Source organism: Ammospiza nelsoni, chromosome 1 (genome assembly GCF_027579445.1).
Source record: "Ammospiza nelsoni isolate bAmmNel1 chromosome 1, bAmmNel1.pri, whole genome shotgun sequence".
NCBI classification, from domain to species: Eukaryota; Metazoa; Chordata; class Aves; order Passeriformes; family Passerellidae; genus Ammospiza; species Ammospiza nelsoni.
Window position 1 is genome coordinate 54091896 of NC_080633.1, and position 19202 is coordinate 54111097.

Sequence of the window (19202 nt, forward strand, 5' to 3'; positions counted from 1 at the left end):
CCTCCAGTAGGTTTCTCTACATTGTCATTCTTACAAAAGTGCTTAAAGGGTATGTTAAAGTGGTCTGTGGCAGTCTAACACTGCTATGCAGCCATGTCAAAACTACATTTTACCCATGTATTCTCCCAACACTTTTAGAGGCAGTAGAAGCTAGAGCAAGGTACCTGAATCTACAAGGAGCAAAAGAACAGGTCAGCATTTCTGATGGTTTTCTCTCAGGAAATCCAAGCAAAAATGGGGAGTAGAAAAGTAAGCTATTAAGCCCTAAATTCAGTATTGAGATAAAACAACTACGAAATTGTACAGTGGGGACATTGATTTGTGATTATAGAGGAAGTCAGAAAGTAAAACTTCCCTTTCAGAAACTATAACACAAGTCCTCATTCCAGCCTTTTAAGAAGGTACCAAAGGTAAATACTACCAAGACAATTCTGTGGCATTTTTTAAAAATTTTCTGTCCCCCTAGGTATGAGCAAATGTGAAAACTAATGTGCTTCAAATTAAAGGGGAGTTTTCATCATAGATTCACTTATATTGGGATCTATCTCATAATCAAAGCAATGTAGCTTAAAATTTTAGCACTAATCTTCTGATTTCTTTAGAATACTATTAAATTGCTGTGAGCCTATGCCAGCTTGCATGTCTGTATCTGGGCTCCAAATAGCAGATGTGTACATGAAGTTAAGTGTTGTATAAACTGGATGATGGGAATTGGTTATTAGTGCATCATCAGCCTTAACACTTTGTTTGCCTCACATGTTTATAAATTGTTCTGTCTGTTTTCACAAATGGGCCTCATTTTCTGTTCCTTGTGATGTTTCTAAAAACAGTCGGCAAAGAATATTAAAAAGCTTGTTCTAATCTGCAAACTTCTGCTTCACTTCATCTCTACATCTAGTTGAAAACTGATGAGGAACACTCCACAAATATTTTTTTTTGTCCTGCCAAAGGTACAATCTCTAAATAACTTTAATTCAAAGCAATAGACTCACAATAAATTTCAAGATTCATTAAGTTATCAACTCCATTTGATAGATCATTTATTTACTTTTTATATGGGTAATCTGCTTTTATTTTCTCTGTTCAGTCTAGTTTCAGAGAGCCAAAACAGGGAGTCTGTGTTTTCTTAGTGAATTCTGTCCTGTACCTTAACAGACTCTGTGTCAGGGAGATTTCAGGGAGATTTTTCTAATCAGGTCTTGACTCAATACCTATGTTTCAACAGACCCTGGATTAAGCTAGTTCACATCTATTCTGTCCTGGTTAAAATATTTTGCACACTACGTTAGGATGGACAAGCTATTTTTATTTGCCTAAAGAAAAGTTTATGCTAGCAAAAAAAGTCAACATTTGAATCAAATTTGGTGACCAACAGCAGATAAATAAAAGTCTGGTAAAAAAATAAAAGGAACATCTAATCATAAAACATTTGGAAAAATTCTTGGGAATTTCTTTCTCTCCCAGAATCACAAAAGAGTTCCAAAATAGTTAGCAAAATGGCAGAGGGCAAAAGAGATGGCAGCAATACATTATTTTTGATAGCTCAAATTATTGAGGCATTGTTTAGAATATTGAAAACTCGGGTCAAAATCACCATTTTAGTTTTTGATTTTGATGTAATATGGCATTAATTTCTGGACTAGACTTTACTAGCAAGAGTGGTAAGTATAAGGAAGGGGAACAAAAATAATTTCAAGTTCACATTGACTAAAAGGACTTAAAAATCCCTACTTCAGGAGTTATAGATAAATTAACTAATGCACAACAGGTACACTCTATCTACTGATGGTTGGCTCTAAGCAACTGAACAACTAAGCTAACTGTATAAGCCTTATTTTGCCCCTTATTTCTACCCGATGATTCTTTTCATAAACTACAAGGAAAAATAATCAAATTTCACAAAATATTATATTACATATATTAGATATATATATATATATTACAATTCGGAAAAAGTAATAGTTAATTGTGAATTCTATTATCTCAACCTTTTGCATGAAGAAGTGAGAAACAAAATTTCATGGGCTAAAAGACTTGCCCAGAGTCAGTCAGGAAGTGATTCACTCTATACAACTGCAGTTTTTCCTGTATATATACAGTACAGAGACTGCAATAAGAAAAACAGAGTTACAAAACTGTAACTGCACTGTACTTACAGAAAGGGCCTGAAAAGATCTGGGCAATTTACCCTATATAGTTTGTCAAAAAGTTATCTAAATAAAATTTTGGTCATGTAAGTACTTTTGTGGTACAAAAAACAGAGACATGGTTCATGTCTCATGAAAGACACAAAAATTATATCATTTCTGTATTAAACTGAAGACATAGGGGTTTTAATAATTAAAGTAATCAGGCCTTTAAAGACAGATATTTGGCATTTATTTGCCAAATTTTCCATCTCTTGGGACTTCTGAAAAAGATAATCTATAGTCAAACATATGTGAAAGAGTTAAATTGATGATATTCCACGATCAATGTGATAAAAAGGCAAAGCACATGACCTAATGGCCAGTGCTGACCACAAAATTGTTCAGTCTAGATTCACAGAAAACAGTGTAAGTTCAATCACTCTTACCATGATGGGAAGGCAGGGCTTGGATCAAGATGATATGCAGGAAACACAAATGAGGATTAGTCTACTCGGTATCTTAGGGATTAAGGAAAATTTTCTGGATGTTTAAAACATATTCTTACATTTAATGAAACCAACCCTTTTTTAATTGACAGTCGATTCCTTTTCTTATCCAATAATTATTAAAGATCATAAAGATATATGAAAAATGTATGTGTGTTGAAGCAATTTGGCTGTTTTACAACACACCCGAGGCATGCAGACATATCTTTTTAATCACACACCCTGAACTGAGTGACCACCTGGCTGTGCTTGTTACAGAGTGAGGGTTAAGAAACTACTTTCTAAGTTATTGTTATTTATAAAGAAAGAAGTGGGAAACACATTCAAACAGAAGAAAAAAACACATCATTTTAGACAAAGCTGAATTTTAGGACAATGACATTAGTGGAAGGCTCATTAATTAATTTGGCTATTCAGTCAATGCTTCACCTTTCACCCCCTCCCTCCCACCACCATGTGACAGCAATGAGTTAGTCTTGAGTTAATGCTCCATCAGAATTATGTCCAGTTTAAAGAAAATCCTAGTATAGCTTAGGACACATGGAAGAAAATGTAAAGAAAATATTCTCCAGTAACAAGAAGTATAATTACCCATCAACATTTAATACCTCAACCACAGCTTTACTTGGCTTATGTAGAAAGCAGAAAAATGTCCCCACTTGTCCTATGAAAAATTTTTATTTTTCCTTCCTATATGGCAGTGCCAGATCCTGGAAAAAATATACAATTAAAAAAACCAACTTTGATTGCAAGATCCTAAAGACCAACAAAGAAACCTAGGGTGTGATGAGAGAAGAGTCGGGCTCAGAGACCTTGAATAGCAGTTCTGGAGAGCCATTGCTTGAGTGACCCAGTACTGCTCCCAGTCAGTACTGATACTCAGTTACTTTGAGACTGATGGAAAAGTCTTCCACTATTTCTTAATTCCCTCCAACAACTGAAGACCTAGAACTGGGTAAGAAATAGCTGCCTTTTCTTCCTACAAACAACTTTCAAAGTATTAACTGTGGCACTAAGACCATTCCCAAAGGTATAACAAGTTTTAAAATATGTGGTAGAGAAATACTGTGGAAACATATGACAGAGGAGCAAAAATGTTAAAAGGTCTGCTATTAATGTTTTACTTTAAAATTATTCTTAAAGGATTCCAAATTAAAGCATCATTCATTAAAAAGATGCACTAGCCTTTCTACATAACCCTGAAACCAATAACATATTCCTTGCCACTCCCACCATCTCTTTTCTGCTTTTGCAATCAGTGTGAATATACTGTTTATATATTTATTAATTTTTTTAAGTACTTTGAGGATAGCTAGGTGAGCTGTCATACATTATTTGTGTCAGTTCCTGTAATGGTCATGGATTCCTCAAAATTGAAATCAGCTCTGTGAATGTAAAAGACATAAATAGTCAGCCCTGATGACTAAAAAAGACAAATGAGGTCATGGTAATGCTGGTGAAACTGTTTGTCTCCAATGTACCATAAATAGTGAAGTGAAATTAAAATTTTTCAATCAACATTGGTTGTGCACATGCATGCAAACACACAGAGACAGGCACACACAAATGTGAAAAACACCTGATGAGAAGCAGGTAGAATCAGAATTTCAAGCAAAAGATGTGGAAAAAATTGTTGAGTTTTTTTTATGTTGTTATTGTTATATTGAAGGATCTCCTAGCTGCAGGAAGCAATGGATTGGAGTACAGACTTCCTTAATTTCCTGCAAACTTCCTCCATGTGGAAGTAACTTTTCTTTTCTTTACAGACCTACTGAAGCTTTTTATACTACACTCACAGTAAATGGTCAAAAAAAATAGCACATATCACTAACAGCCATATTTGCTCCCTGTATTGAAATGCTCTGATCAAATACATGGACACACCACTGTTTCCTTAACTATAACTAGTCTTCCACATACATGAAGAAAATAGGTATGAATACATACATAACAAATCAAAATAAATATTTAAAATAACAAACAGAGTTTTCCCAAGAAAATCCTTCCCTAAGGAATTAGTTTTCAATTATTAACCAAGATCCAAAATACTGCAAACAATTAGTTTGGTAAGAACAGAGAGATTTGTCCAAGATTAAGGAAGAAATCTGTGGCACAATAGTGAAGTCCTATTAGATTTCTTGACTCTTTGTCTTATTCTTTAAAACCATTCTTCTAAGAGATTGATAGCAATTAGTCTCCATGGAACCATGACACCATTTAATGAATCACAGACAACAGGAAAAGCCTACCTCTGAAAAAAAATTCTTTCCTGTTTCAGTAGTATATTTGTAATGCACAGTGACAGGAGAAGACCGGAAAAAGGGACATTTCTCCTGAGTGGGTTGATTAATTAACATAAGTTGCCTGAATTCAGTCCAAGAAATCTATGTCAAGGAGGAATCCTGCACTGTTTTTCCTAACTGAGCTTGGAACAGTCCCCCAAAAACTTTGTATCAAGAGCACAGAAGGAAATTATGAAGCCAGGTATGAAATTGGCCTTTCGGAGCAATAAAGTCATCCTTGATGCATATCATGGGCCAAAGGAGAGGCATTGTGTTTGTCAACTCAGGAAATGGGGATGAGAAGAACATACAACATAAACATTATCAAAACTAAGAATTGTTTTGTCTGGAAGAGGTGATTTACACAACTTCAACAGTTATATTGCTTCCTGTTTGATCAGAGATGATTCCAAAGTCTAGGCTTATATCCAAATCCCCAGTTTGCTAAGGCTTAGAAGGGGTCAGAAATTAAATTTAGTTCACAAAGGTTCCTGCTAGTTAATAAATTCATAAATTCTAAAAAGGTTAGTTTGCTAGGGACAGCTGAATACATAGTGGTTTTCTCATAAAAAAAATAATATTACAAACACTTTTTTGACTTTAAAAACAACCAGCAGCCTTTAAAAGTCAACATTAGAGATTAGATAATGCAGAAGCTGGAGTATCATTATCTGATTTTCCCAAACCATATAAGGGGACTGTGATTGAAAAGGTTTGGGAAAGACTATATTGCACCCATTAGTTCTTTTCTGTGTAATCAGTATGGGCTGAGCACCCATTGTGCTCCATATTGGCACTCAGAATACTCAGTGGCTTCCAGAAATCCACATACTAACACTCTTTGTAAAATCTATTACTCATTGGCAAAGTAGGTCAAGACTAACCCAGATGCTAAAACTTCTCAAAATTTTGTCCCTTCACTTACCTGTAGTGTCTCTGTGCCATCCAGTATCTTCTGAAATCTGGCACTGTATAAAACATTACTTTTTGTACCCGAGAGTACTTTCTGTGCTCTACATTTCTAATTTTAATTGTGTAATTTCTCCTTCAGATCTCTGTGGAAAGGGCTAAGCATAATAGAGCTGAGGAAAAGATAGTAATGCTAATCACAGAATAAGAACATAATCCAAGTCAGAAAGGACTTCAGGAGGACTCCACTCTTAGTTGGATCAGGTCAGAGTCATGTTCTAGGTCAGATCAGGTTGGCCCTGGCGTTACCTAGCTGTTCCTTGAAAATGTGTAAGAACAGAGTATGCAGACCTCTCTGGGCAACCTGCTCCACTGCCTGACAACTGCCTGGCTGTTGTCATGATAAAAAAGATTTTCATGATATACAGGCTGAATCTCTCTTGACCATCATCCTCCCACCATGTGCTCCTGATCATCTTTGGAGCACTGCCCTGAACTAGAAATTATTAAACTGCCTTCAGGTACATACAGATACAGAAAAGATTCATCACTTCAGCCCTACAATCAGATGAACTAGTTCTGGCAAGAATGACTCAAACAGGGCTCTCTCACAGTGTTGCACCTTCTATATAACAAGTATATATAGTGTATATAACATTCTATATGACAAGTGTATGTATATGTCAGTTCAAGAACAACATCATTACATGAAAGTACAGAATTATATAGGTGAAACATTATCCTAAAGAAACCACGGAACTACCACAGAACGACATCTTTCTTCAGAATGTTCTCACAATCTTTTATAGAGTCACTCTAAGACACAATGAACTCTCTTTTTCACATTTGTTCTTGAATTGGAGATATCTTGATAGTAGTAACAGCAATGCGATCTATTTGTGCATAGACACTTTTCATGAATACTTGAAACATGCAAGGTTGCTTGCTTTCTTACCATAAAGATACATTCTGAAAAGAACAATTACTAGAGAAATGTTCTTTGTAGTACAACTTTTCCCATAACGCACTTATCAGCACACAGTTTCATTAACGCTGGGAATCACAAAATCGGCAAGGGGGAAAATGAGGAAATGATCAAATTCAATAACCATATCAAAAGATATTTAAGCAGAGGAGGAGTATTAATTACCAAGTCCAACCTTAAAAATGTAGCCAACGCTAATGTCAATGGCAAAATCCATTTCAACCTGCAAGATCTCCAAAGGAGCATTCATACACAGATTTGAATCGACTCTCAAACCGGGGACATGTCTGGAGAAGGACTACTGCAAATCAATATGCTAGACACAGAGGCCACCTGTGATACTTGGAGCTGAAATCTGCCAGCATGGCCCACTTAATTAGTGCCTGTCACTGCACTCACAACTTTATTTGGCAGCAAAAGTCAGACCTCTCTCAAGAGCCTCAAGTGTGATGTCCAATTCAATTACTAAAGGACACACTAAAATCTAGCTTATATGGTTAAGAAATAACAGCAATCTCTTTTTATTTTGGGATTAGAATCTCCCCAGTCCCTTAAAAGAAAAACATTTTCAGCCTATTCAGTTTCAACATTCACATTAATAATTTAATTTTCCTTAATAAGCAATCCTGAGACAGAAACTAAGAGCTTACTAAACTTGTTCTCTACCAAATACAAGATATTAAAATATAACCACATTAAAAAAACCCAAAACTTTCTATTTCTTAACTGTCATTGAGAAGAAATTATCAACTATAGGTTTTCTTTGCACACCCTTCCCTGTACTCTTCAGACATATCATTAAGTAGGACAAATCCAGGGTACTTCCATTACCTATCATCAACAGTGGCCAAATTCACTTTAGTTTTGGGACAATGTAATGCACTGTCTTTCCAGAGATATCAATAGGTCCATTCTGCTCACACTGAATAAGTGTTCTTCCCCCTTTCCTCCCCTGCGTCTCCCCTCCTTATCCTCCCATGCCAGGAAAGGAAGGAATTCTACTTTTCCTGCTCAAATATCCAATAATCATTTCAGCCATCTGTTTCAATACAAGAAACTCTTCATAGAAGTCCATCTAAATGGCAAACCATTAGAGACTAAGATGATTTATTTTAGTTTAGTGCAGTGTCACTAGTTTAATAAAATAAAAAAATTACTAAGGATTTGGGAAGTACTATGGCTTACCTATGTAAAAATTCTCTCTCTTGCCAATACATTCTATCGCTGCTGACAGACATTAGAACATTCCTTTCATCTCTTTCCTCTTCTTGCAGTTTAAGCTATCCCCTTAAGGAGTATTTGCTTTCTCTAAGATAGATTATAAATTGTATGCAACATGAAAACCTTATACACTTCCTCTACCATCTGTAAGGCTTTTATTTCTACTTCTTAAAAAAGAATTAACTCAAAAACCTTTTATTTGTCATTTCATTTTGGGTAAATAAACCAGGATTGCTTTTCTGTAAGAAAATTCTTTTAAAAAGGATTGTTATTTCCAGATATGTGCATCTAAATTAGAGAAGCATTTTTCAATACAGTCAACCAAACATTGAAATCTAGTGAGACCAAATGTGGAATGCAAACTGTGATAAAGAGCAAATATGGAGCATACACATCCACACACACAAACACCCCCTCTATTCATGCAGAAACTATGATCTAATACAGGATTGGTTTATTTCAAATAATTCTTTCTGCATCCCAGTGTGATTCCAGGATGTGAATATAAAGATAAATTTTATGGATCAAATTCTTCTTAACACTACATGTGCTCAAGTCAACTGAAATTGATTACAACTGGATGCAGTGTCAGAGGATGGAACTGGCACAGAAAATCACAATGTAAGGAGAAGTTCTTATAAAACTAGACATGACATAGTGTTTTGAATGAAGGAAGAAACAATTCTCAATGTGGCCTGGGAGAAAGAAAAGCAGAGAGAAGAAGAATTTTGGCCCAATACCTAACAGATTATCAGACAAGGATCAATTATCAAAACCAAGGCAACTGCAAGATGTTCATAATGGCTGTGGTTGAACCTAACTCTGTTACATAACATGTCTAATCGAAGGAAAGCTACACAAGTTCCTGGTCCATTTAGAGCTGTAAAGAGAATAGTTTATTACTTTTGTATATACTTCTGTATTTTTGGAAGTTCAAAATATCTATTTATGACTTCATTATGGCAGAGCTTCATTAAGTCTTCAGTAAAAATTTCCCTTCTCTTTTTTTTTTTTTTTCTTTTAAACAGAAATGTCCCTAAAAAGAAGCCTGGGTAACTTGCAAAATCAAACTAAATCAAAAACAGATTCACATATTCATGTAGATTATTTAGCAGTAACATTTCTAGCAGTGAGAATTTGCAAATATTATCAAATTGATATTCATGTTATGACAACTGACCGATGAAAACCAGAAGCTATTCTGACACACATTTTAACCCATTTTTCTGCTACTGGAATGATTATTCCACCAATGGAATGACTATCCGACAAATGTCAGCCTGGTTAAACTTTTATTCATTTGAGTGAAATGTGAAGATGCGTCATGTCCTCAGCTGAGTTCCAGAACCACTCAGGATGTCATGTAGCATTTAATTCAGCAAAAAGGATTAAACATCTAACCTGGAACAGCTATCTTCCCAGCTGTTGGATGATTCATTTCCATCACAAGTCCATTGTGCAGTACCTAGGAAAACCAAACAAAACAAAAGAAAACAAAACATGTATGTAATATAAAATACAACCAGTTCCTAAACTCAAGAGGAAAAAAAGAGATAAACATTATTGTGTTCTTTCACAGACTCTCTGAAAATACAAGGAGCTATAACACAAGTAGTCTGTTTAATGCGAAGGAAAAAAGCTTTGATGTTTGACACTACTTTTTATTCATGCAGCTAAATAAAAGCTTCACTAAGACTGCACATGTCTAACATATTTTAAGCTCTTAGAGTCATCATCAAACAAAGTGAGCTGCAAGCATGTTACACTTTCAACCACCAACAGACAGCTGGTACCAACACAGAATGAGTATTAAAACCTTCACACCCTTTCATATTAACCTCAATATGTACTAATGGCCTATACATCAACTATGTTCTCTTGTTTGTTTTTGCACTGCTAGTTTTGAGCTTGTGATGGATCATACTGTGAAATGCTGTGTTCATAGCTTTTACAGACATTTTGGAAAGACTAAATAATTTTTATGTTTTTTCTATTCTTTTGAGTGGGTATGCCATGCTTCAGGCCCTATGTATACCTATATGGGGTAATTATTCATCACAATTTTCAGATCCTTGTTATTAACTTCAGCCAGAAAACAATGTGTGATACCAAAATTGTCAAGTAACAGAGAAAAAGATATTTATAATAGCAAACTCACTGCTCTTGTTTATATAGTTCTGCACTAAAAGCCACTAAACAATATTTATAATTTCTTCATCTATTATTCTTCCATCCTTGCAATATTGTTACCTTAATCATATTATCAGAAGTATTTAAAAAAAAATAGATAACCACCCACTAGGCAATTACTTTCATATCCAATGCAACAAGTTTAGAATGTCTTGCCAATTCTATCATGTATAGAAATTGAAACATGGGAAAAGCCTTTTAAGTGATCATCTATCTATTCACCTCGTACCATGAACAACACAGCAACCTTGACTATTAATGACAATTCTTGGTCTAACTAATCTTTAAAATTTCAAGTTAATAAGATGAGAATTTTCTTATGTAGTCTGCACCTTGTTCTGCATTTTTATTACTAGAAATTTTTCTCCTGATACATAATCTAAGTGTCTGACTATTAAACATCTTTATTCTTGTATTTTCCCCAAATGAACAGAGAAAACCCATCACTATCATCTTTATAACATTATTTTATGTACTGGAAGATTGTAATCACATCCTTCCTCAGTCTGTTCTTTTCTAGACTAAACAAAACTAATTCCTTTAACCATTCTTTCCAGGTCAAACCTTGTGAACCCTTTATCTGTGTAGAATAGCGTGCTTAAAAAATTCCTATTCCTCAACAGGTGGTGTCAAAAGGTCAGGTCAGCTTTCTCTTAGCTTGTGGGATGAACCTATTTAGATGACATTTAGAAATCTAGATATTTCCAATAATAGATGCTGGGGGAACAATGTCTCTTCACTGGTCTAATTGCTTGGCAGTATACCAAATCATTAGTTCTATTTCTATTTCAGAAGGTTAAAGGCAGTTTTAGTAGACATTCAAGCGAGACATCCAGGATTATTTTTCCAAATGACAGAATTAGAAAATATAATTGCGTTTTTAATTCATGTTTAGAATCTTTCCAGTAATGCCCTTAATCAAACACTATTGACAGTTTGGCCTCCTTTCTTCACAATTTATTTACACAAGCTTGCTTTATGCATTTAATTGATTATTTGGGACCTGAATGCAAGAAAGCACACTCATTTGAAATTGAAATCCACAACACACTGAGGTGAATAAGCATTTCTTCAGATGGCAAGTTAAAGCATGTACCTGAAAGTGTCTCCAGTTGTTTAAAGAAAAGCATACAAATTGTCTAGCAGCTACTCAGGACTCCAGAAAAATCATGTTTTTCTCTGTTCTGACTCTCTAAATTCTTCTTCTCATAAGACAGACCTAAATTTCTTTTAAAATACTTTTTGGTTAAACTCAAATTCCAGATCCCTTTTCTTTACAGAATGAACTACAAAACCCCTGAAGTATCTTTGAGGATCACCACTACTTTTAAAAGAATTGCTTAAGATGCAGTCAAGCTTCCTTATTATTTTCATTATTAGTACAGTGTTGAATTTTCCTTTCGGATATATTTTTTACTCAAAACACTGACATTTCTATTAATCTTATTTTCTACAGTAATTAAGCCTACATTGATACATTCAGTAGCAACTTTTCTTTTGAAGAAAACAATCACCAAGAAATGACTGGTCAAGAACTGTGGATGTTTTTCCTACATCAGCAGCACTGTTTAAAATAACTGGGTAATTTCCCATTCCATTCATTGCACTATTAGGACTCTCAAAAACAAATTGAAAAAAAGCTTCACCAACTTCTCATGTACATTCTTCAAAAACATGAAGGATTACTGCAACGTTCACATCCTTTACCATCAAGGACAAGGAAAACCAGAGGAAAAGGCAAGAGACACAACTCAATGGTTTTCTCCTCCATTGTCTTGTATAGCTGAAATGGCCATGATATTTCTGATGTGGTAGAGCCCTCTACTGTGTCTGTGTTCACCTGAGCTCACAATAAGGAACTGATGACCAAGAGAATGTAAAAGATGATTGCAATCAATAGATCAAATTTTATTATTTTTTTTCATATGGGTTATTTTGCAGGGTAGAAATTCTATATGGTCTATTACCATGTGAGATTTTCTGAATCAAATAATGTTTGGGAGGCATTTTGCAGGGATAACACCATAAAGAAATCAGAAGCACAGTCTTCAGTCTTTCAGTAAAAATCTTTTCATATGTACCAGGAACAGTGTGGCCAGCAGCATGGTGAGCCTGTACCTTGAGTTCTACGTCCAGTTCTGGGCCCCTCAATTTAGGCAGGACATTGAGGTACTGGAATGAGTCTAGAAAAGGGCAACAAGGCTGATAAAGGATCTGGACCACAAACCCTGTGAGAAGCAGCTGAGGGAGCTGGGGTTGTCAATCCTGGAGATAAGACCTCTAACTACCTACTAAAAGAGGCTGCAGTCAGGTGAGGGTTGGCCTCTTCTCCCAGGCAGCCAGTCACAGGAGAAGAGGCCAGTCTCAAGCTGCTCCAGGAGAGATTTAGGCTGGACATTAGGATGTATTTCTTCAAAGAAAGGGTGATCAGATATTGACATGGGCTGCCCAGAGAGGCGGTGGAGCCACTGCCCCTGGAGGTGTTTAAAGAAAGACTGACTCTGATATAGTTGACATGATGGTCTTCAGACTTTTGATCTTACAGGTCTTTTTCAACCTAATTGATTGATTCTGTGACACCATTTTATTTTATTCCAAATACAAACATCACTTCTGATGACGCATGTAACTAACCACCCATAACAACATGGTTCCTCTTAACACTGCCATCAAAGTTTCAAATCTACCTATTTCAATTCTACCTAAGGTAAGCCTGCAAATCCCTATCAAAGGAGATACTAGAATCAGAAACATATCAAACCTTGTAGCTCCCACCTCCCCCTTCCCTGATTCAAATTTTAGAAGTTCTATTTCATGTGGAGCTATGCACTCAACATATGCATTTGTACAGGTACTACTCTTTCACAGATTCATCTAGAGTTTAGTGAAAAGGATTTTAAGGGCCACAAAGGAAATGATGTAACCAATTTCTCCACATTTCTCTAGCCACAAGATAGCTGGCTGTTGGTAAATGAAATTACCACTCGTGCCTCCAAACCACAAAAAAGTAATAATAGTTTTCCCTGTACATGCTGAACATAGAGCAATGGCCATAATCACCCCCTGAAAAAGTAACAGCACATGTGAAGAAAATGCCATTTTGGAATTGCATCCCACATACTGAAAGTAGCCCTTTCCAAATAAAAATATGTCAAGTCATTTGAAATTTGGAAAGGATATTGAATATATTCCCATCTGATGCCTGGTTCTGCTTGACTTTGTATTCCTAGAATGTTGTTGCACAACAGGATGGTTTGCATGTCAGCATGTTTCCCCTCCACCTTTTTTTCCAAAGCAGAAATCCCAATATATTCAAATTGTGTTGCAAACTTTGTCCTTCATCACTAATAACTTTACTATTCTTCTTTCCAAACACATTTTCTAATATGCAAGGGTCACTTAGAGAAGGTATTAGCTCTCTACTCTATATATAAGTATTGTACTAATTAATCACATCTATCTCCACTTTACCTATCTCTCATATTTGAAGATTTTTACCTTTTCATGAGACAGAACATAATTTAAAGAAAGGTTGCTTTCTTAACAAATTTGTGAATTAATAAAATCTGGCTTTGTTACTTCTGATTGCCTATGAATTTACCTCTTTTCTCCCATTGCCTTATTCTGACAATGTGAACACTGTGAGTATGTTAGAGTCTCTAAGGTCCCTCGTACCATGTCTGTGATACTATATGAATACACACAGGAAAATCACAGTTCATTGGAATGTCCCTGTTTTCTACTGCTGCTTTCTTCTAGGCCAGTGTCTTACAGACTGTCTCCCTCACCAAACTTGTTGGGTTTTTTGTGCATGTGAGGTGATGGCTTTGACAAAGTTCTTCTTTTGTCACATCTTGATAGCTATTTGCTACTATATGCTACAGGCAAAATTACTTTTTATTGACATCTCTGGGGATGGCCTTTTGAGGCCTGATGCATACATCTTTCTCCTGATCCATGTCACAGTATTTAAATACTTTTTTCTGCTACATCTCTTGTTCTACCACAGAAACTTCACCTAGATTCCCTCTTGGTTATCAGAATTAAATTTCTTTACTTTTTTTATCTTTTGTCTAAAGAGTCTTTATATCCTCTAGACTAATAGTGGTTCTGCAAACTAGCTATTGGCTCTTCAGTATTGAATTTAGGTTTTACAGTAGCCATTACTTAATCAAAAATGGCACATTCTGATACAGGAGTTAAGAGCTTCTTACCTGCATTCTGCTAAGTCCCTTATATCAGGAATTCCATTTGCATATTCTAGAACTAAACATTTCAAAAGGCAATCACTGAGAGTGATGAGAAATTGCGCCCCTTACACTCTGTCCCAATGTTACCTTTGACCACCTGAAGGCAGTTGAATTCACCCATTATTACTACTTCATTAGGCTTAGAGGATTCTTTTATCTCCTCCAGCATTTTGGACTCAATATCCGTTTCCTGAGTAGAAGGCTCAACAGTATAGCCCTAATATAGCTCCCGTAGCTCTATCACCTAATCTGTCCATCCTGTTCAGTTTATAGCAGGTATTACACTTTCCTATTGATTTTTGTCATTCCAATGTTCTTCACTAATGGCTACTATGTAAAGATCCTTCTTCTTTGCCAAGAATTTCAAGTGACCTTTTTTATTCTTACTCAGCTCATGTTGGTATAGAGATATGTATAGGTTTTGTATACATTTGGGGAAGCAGAGAGTAGGCCAGATCATTTTTTTATTTAACTCTATATTTGTCACTGTATTACCTTTCCAGAATTTCTCCTTTTTCCATTTTCCTGCCCGTTTGATTCTTGTCCTGTGCACTTTTTGTATGATTGACATCAATGGTGTGAGCCCTCATATACCAGATTTTTCTCAACTCATGCATGAGACCACAGTCATTCATTTCCTGCACCAGCAATCTATTCTTACTACTGTTTTAGACAAGTCCTTCCACTGAGGTTCTTCTATGCAAAGCTCTAAGTATCCCAAAGGAGATTCTATTTGTCATCCATTAACTGAAATATCAATAATCTGAAATTATGAAACCTGCACATTAGACTAAAATTAGACCTCAGTTCAGAAGGGAGCATAAAGTTGGTGAAATTGGAAAAGTTTCCAGGATTATTGTAGTGGTTCATAATAGTGGAACAGAATATACCCACCACAGTGACCTCTTCTCAGGCACCCTATGAAAGTCTGTTCTTCACAGACTCACCTTCTTCCACCCTGAGAGTCTACTCAGCAAACTGTTTCTGGGTCCAATCTGAACAGACAATTACCATTTTTAGTAATTCAGTTTCCTAAATCAGCTTTCAAATTTATAATCAAAGTAAGATATGATCCTGATATTTAGAATAGTTCTCATATTAATGTTTTGCTTTCCCTAGTACCTCCTCCTACAAAATTAAAAATTACAAAGTCCTTAGTGCTAAATCAGCCACAGTATAATGCACAAAAGAGACATTAAACAATCCAAAAGTATTAAACAATGGAAACCTATTCTGACAGACCAGAAACACCTTTGCCACTGTCTAATCATCAACACATACTTATTTTTGAGAAAAATTACTAAATTTAATTTATACCTCACATTCTAAGTAAATATGAGACAGCTGCTAAATAAGTCTATATAAATCTCCTATGTTTTCATCAGATATATTGAAAAGTAATGAGAGTAAAATAAGGTACTTTTATTCTAATAGCAGACCATATTACAGTAAAGAATCAGGTTTTTAACTCTTGTGGAGAAGGAAGTATTCCCAAGGGGTTTATTAGCATGATATAAACCTGATATGTTTAATATTTGTAACAAATAGCAAGGAGATTAAGAGAATAAAGGTTTATAACTTGGGCCAAATACACAAAAATGCATGGATGCAAGTCTGTATTTAATCGCATAAATTCTCTGATTTTCAAGGCTGCAGACCTGACCATGATTTCAAGGGGCTGTCCAGGTGCTTAAAAATCAGGTTCCTTCCCTCAGATCATCAAGAATAGTCCCCTGACAACTTCTTGCACCATCAGTCTGGAGACGTGGCAGAGGAAACAATCTGTCCTTATTTGTAAAATATACATATATTTTTCAGATGTTCTTTTTCCCTGAGAACTGATGTGATTTTAAAACCACACTTTTGGTGGGTTTGAATGTGTAAATTCACAGAAATATTTTAGCAGAGATGGTTGGCTGTACTGCTATTTGGATATAAGACCTGGCTCATGCTGGTAGGAAGACGGGGTGTGGCTGTATTCACAGCACTGGCTCCGCAATCAAAGAGTCGGTGTCCAGCTGCAGCATAGCTTTCCTAACACTGATAACTCCACTCTGATCACCTGCTGCTACAGAAACAGATTGATTTTATTATAGCAACAGTCTGAAGTACTGACTGGTTTTTTCCTCATTTCAATCAAAATTATCAGTAATTTTCTGCTAGCAATGGTGTTAAAAATTACTGGCGTTTGATAATATTTTTTCTACTTTGGATTACTACAAATACTATATTCTGCCTTTAAATGTTATGTTTGCAATTTCTTTTAAGAAAAAGCATGGAAAAACCTAATTACATTTACTTTTTAAAGATGTAAGTGAATGTAAAAATTAAGAAGAGTATCCTGGACTGTACATAGATTATATAATTTTGGTGTCCAGAATGTCACATGAAAGGCTTTATTTTATTTTATTTCATTGTGATTTACCTCTTATATCAAACAACAACAAAATAAGTTTCCGGATGGTTTCTTTTGTGGAAATTGACTTGTTAACAAAATGCAAGTGTATTGCATTTTGTATAACTTATTACACTGATAATAAGCTAGGACTGCCACACCTTCAAGCACTGTGTGCCATAAGTGGGAGACTGGTGGGGTAAGAATACCATGAACCTTCCCACTGCCATTTTTTTCATAGCAACTCTGTGGATGTTTGTTACATTCATCAGGGATCATTTACAGACCCGCCTATGGAGCTGAAGATGATGAAGAGAAAATTCTGATAGGGTTTTGGATAACTGAGATTTTTCAGAGGTCACTTTTTGCCATGTGGTATTGAAATAAGCCACGTGCAGATGTAACTCTGGATTGAAAAATGACTGAGGTATTTGTCCGCCATGTAAGGGAATTGCTATTTCAAAATGTACAAGCCTCAAAAATTCACAAATTTAATATCAGGCTAATAGTGAGCATACGAACCATTAAGCAACAGCATTGCAACATTATGCTAAAATATCACTTGATTTCTGATGGTCCTTGGGAGTCTCACTTGTTTTGCCAAATACAACGTACATAATCAGTATATGTTTTCTGACCTTGCACGCCACACTGAGTTCCCAAGAGCCTTCTTTTAAGTACGCCACCCATCTTTCACCGGCCATGTAAGTGTCATGGTTTATTTATACATCATCGCTTCATTAGTGCTGGTCTGTCAGCTCAGAGTACTTAACCTTTCCCAGGACTGCAAAACCCGCTCATCCTCAGAGGAATGCCACTTAACAGTGGCACCTGCTTAGTATTGTAAAGGACATCCAGATGAGACCATCTCCCTGCACATCCTCAGTCTACTGCAGGCAGAGATTCACCACGCCTCCCATAAATGGTTTATTCCTGCATAATCTTGCACTGACTTTCATAGCCCTTTAGAAAAGGAGCTGTGACTGTGGTTTAAAACACAGCATTTTAAATTAAGTCAAAGGAATTGTGTATAGCAACATGTGCAGACAACCCTGGTAAACTGTATAGATGTTGTTGAGTGTTGCTAGATGCCCTGGGCAGTCAAAGGAACTTTCATCAACAGAAACTCTGGCACATGGAGATTTTTCCTGATTTATACTCTCATATATCTCATTAACATTAGCCTTTGTAAGAAACCCACTTAAGATAGAGAACTCTTAACCATGTCTACACCACAGAATTGGGATTCAAGAATGCTAGGTGCAAGATGTATATGGAGAAGGTGAAGAGTAAGTTCCCACTTTGTATCAGTATCTTCAACTCCTTTCCAGCACTTAACTACTGCCATCCACTTTTCCATCATTAGCATTTAGTTATTAATTTTATTACCCAACTATAAAATTTCCCTCCAAGTTGCAGTAAAACGAAAAGAAACTAAAGCCAGGAAGGTATTTCAGGGCTATGAGGGTTCACAAAAAACAGGTGATTTCTTTCAGAAACAATCATCATTTAAAAAAAACAAAGCACGGTTTTGAGAATACTACATTTCACAGTTATTTCATCATTGATGTGCATTTGATGCTCTGTAAGAATTTAATTTAAAAAGCAAGTGGTATGTGAATACTACATATGTAACTGTGAGCAAAAATACTTTTAAATATGATGTTTCCAATGAACTTTGCTGTACAAGTTGCTAGAGAAGCTGAGACCAAGATGGAAATGGAAAAAGGAAAATAAGAAGGACAGATTTTTCCACTTAAATTCTTACACAAATTTTCACAGACACTAAACAGTTCACCAGAGTGTCTTAGGGATGGGTTTTTATCCCATGCTCATTTCTTGTTATGTTTTTGTTTTGTGTCTGGGATGGTCACTGCCCACGCCCAAGCCTGGCTCTGGGAGTTTTGCAATGGGCAAGAGCCAGCTTGAGACTTCCTGTGCGAACTGGGCCGGTGAGGTGCAGCTACTTCCTTCCAGTGAGGTGAGTCCTCTCCAGGACCACACCGTGGGACTTCTCTGACAACAAATACTTGTTGCCATGTGGAATTTTGCCCGTTTTTTATGTTCTTTTCCTTCGGCACTGTGACTGGAGCTTACTGGCTAGCTTCTCTGCTGCTTGGGAGGCCAGAGCCAGTGCTGCTGCGCTGGGACGTGTGAGCGCCCCACTGTCCGCCAGCGACTGCCCCCTCTGCACAGCCCGAGCCTGGGATCAACCATGGCTGTGAGTTACCCAGGGGAGCCATTCCCGGCTCAGCCCTGCTGTTCTCTGCTGCTGCTTCAGGACTTCTGGCTACACTATAACCCAACAACCAGCCACCCTGAAGCTTCTGGCAGG

General features: G+C 36.2%; 1 protein-coding gene across 2 annotated transcripts in view; it reads right to left on the reverse strand.

The window, feature by feature from the left end:
* The window catches only part of SUGCT (succinyl-CoA:glutarate-CoA transferase), a 311756-nt gene that overhangs the window by 41809 nt on the left and 250745 nt on the right, over nucleotides 1-19202 (reverse strand). For both annotated transcript variants that reach the window (XM_059477514.1, XM_059477505.1), the window contains one exon: nucleotides 9434-9497. In XM_059477514.1, coding sequence (XP_059333497.1) covers nucleotides 9434-9497 — 64 coding nt within the window. The remainder of the gene's footprint in view (nucleotides 1-9433; nucleotides 9498-19202) is intronic.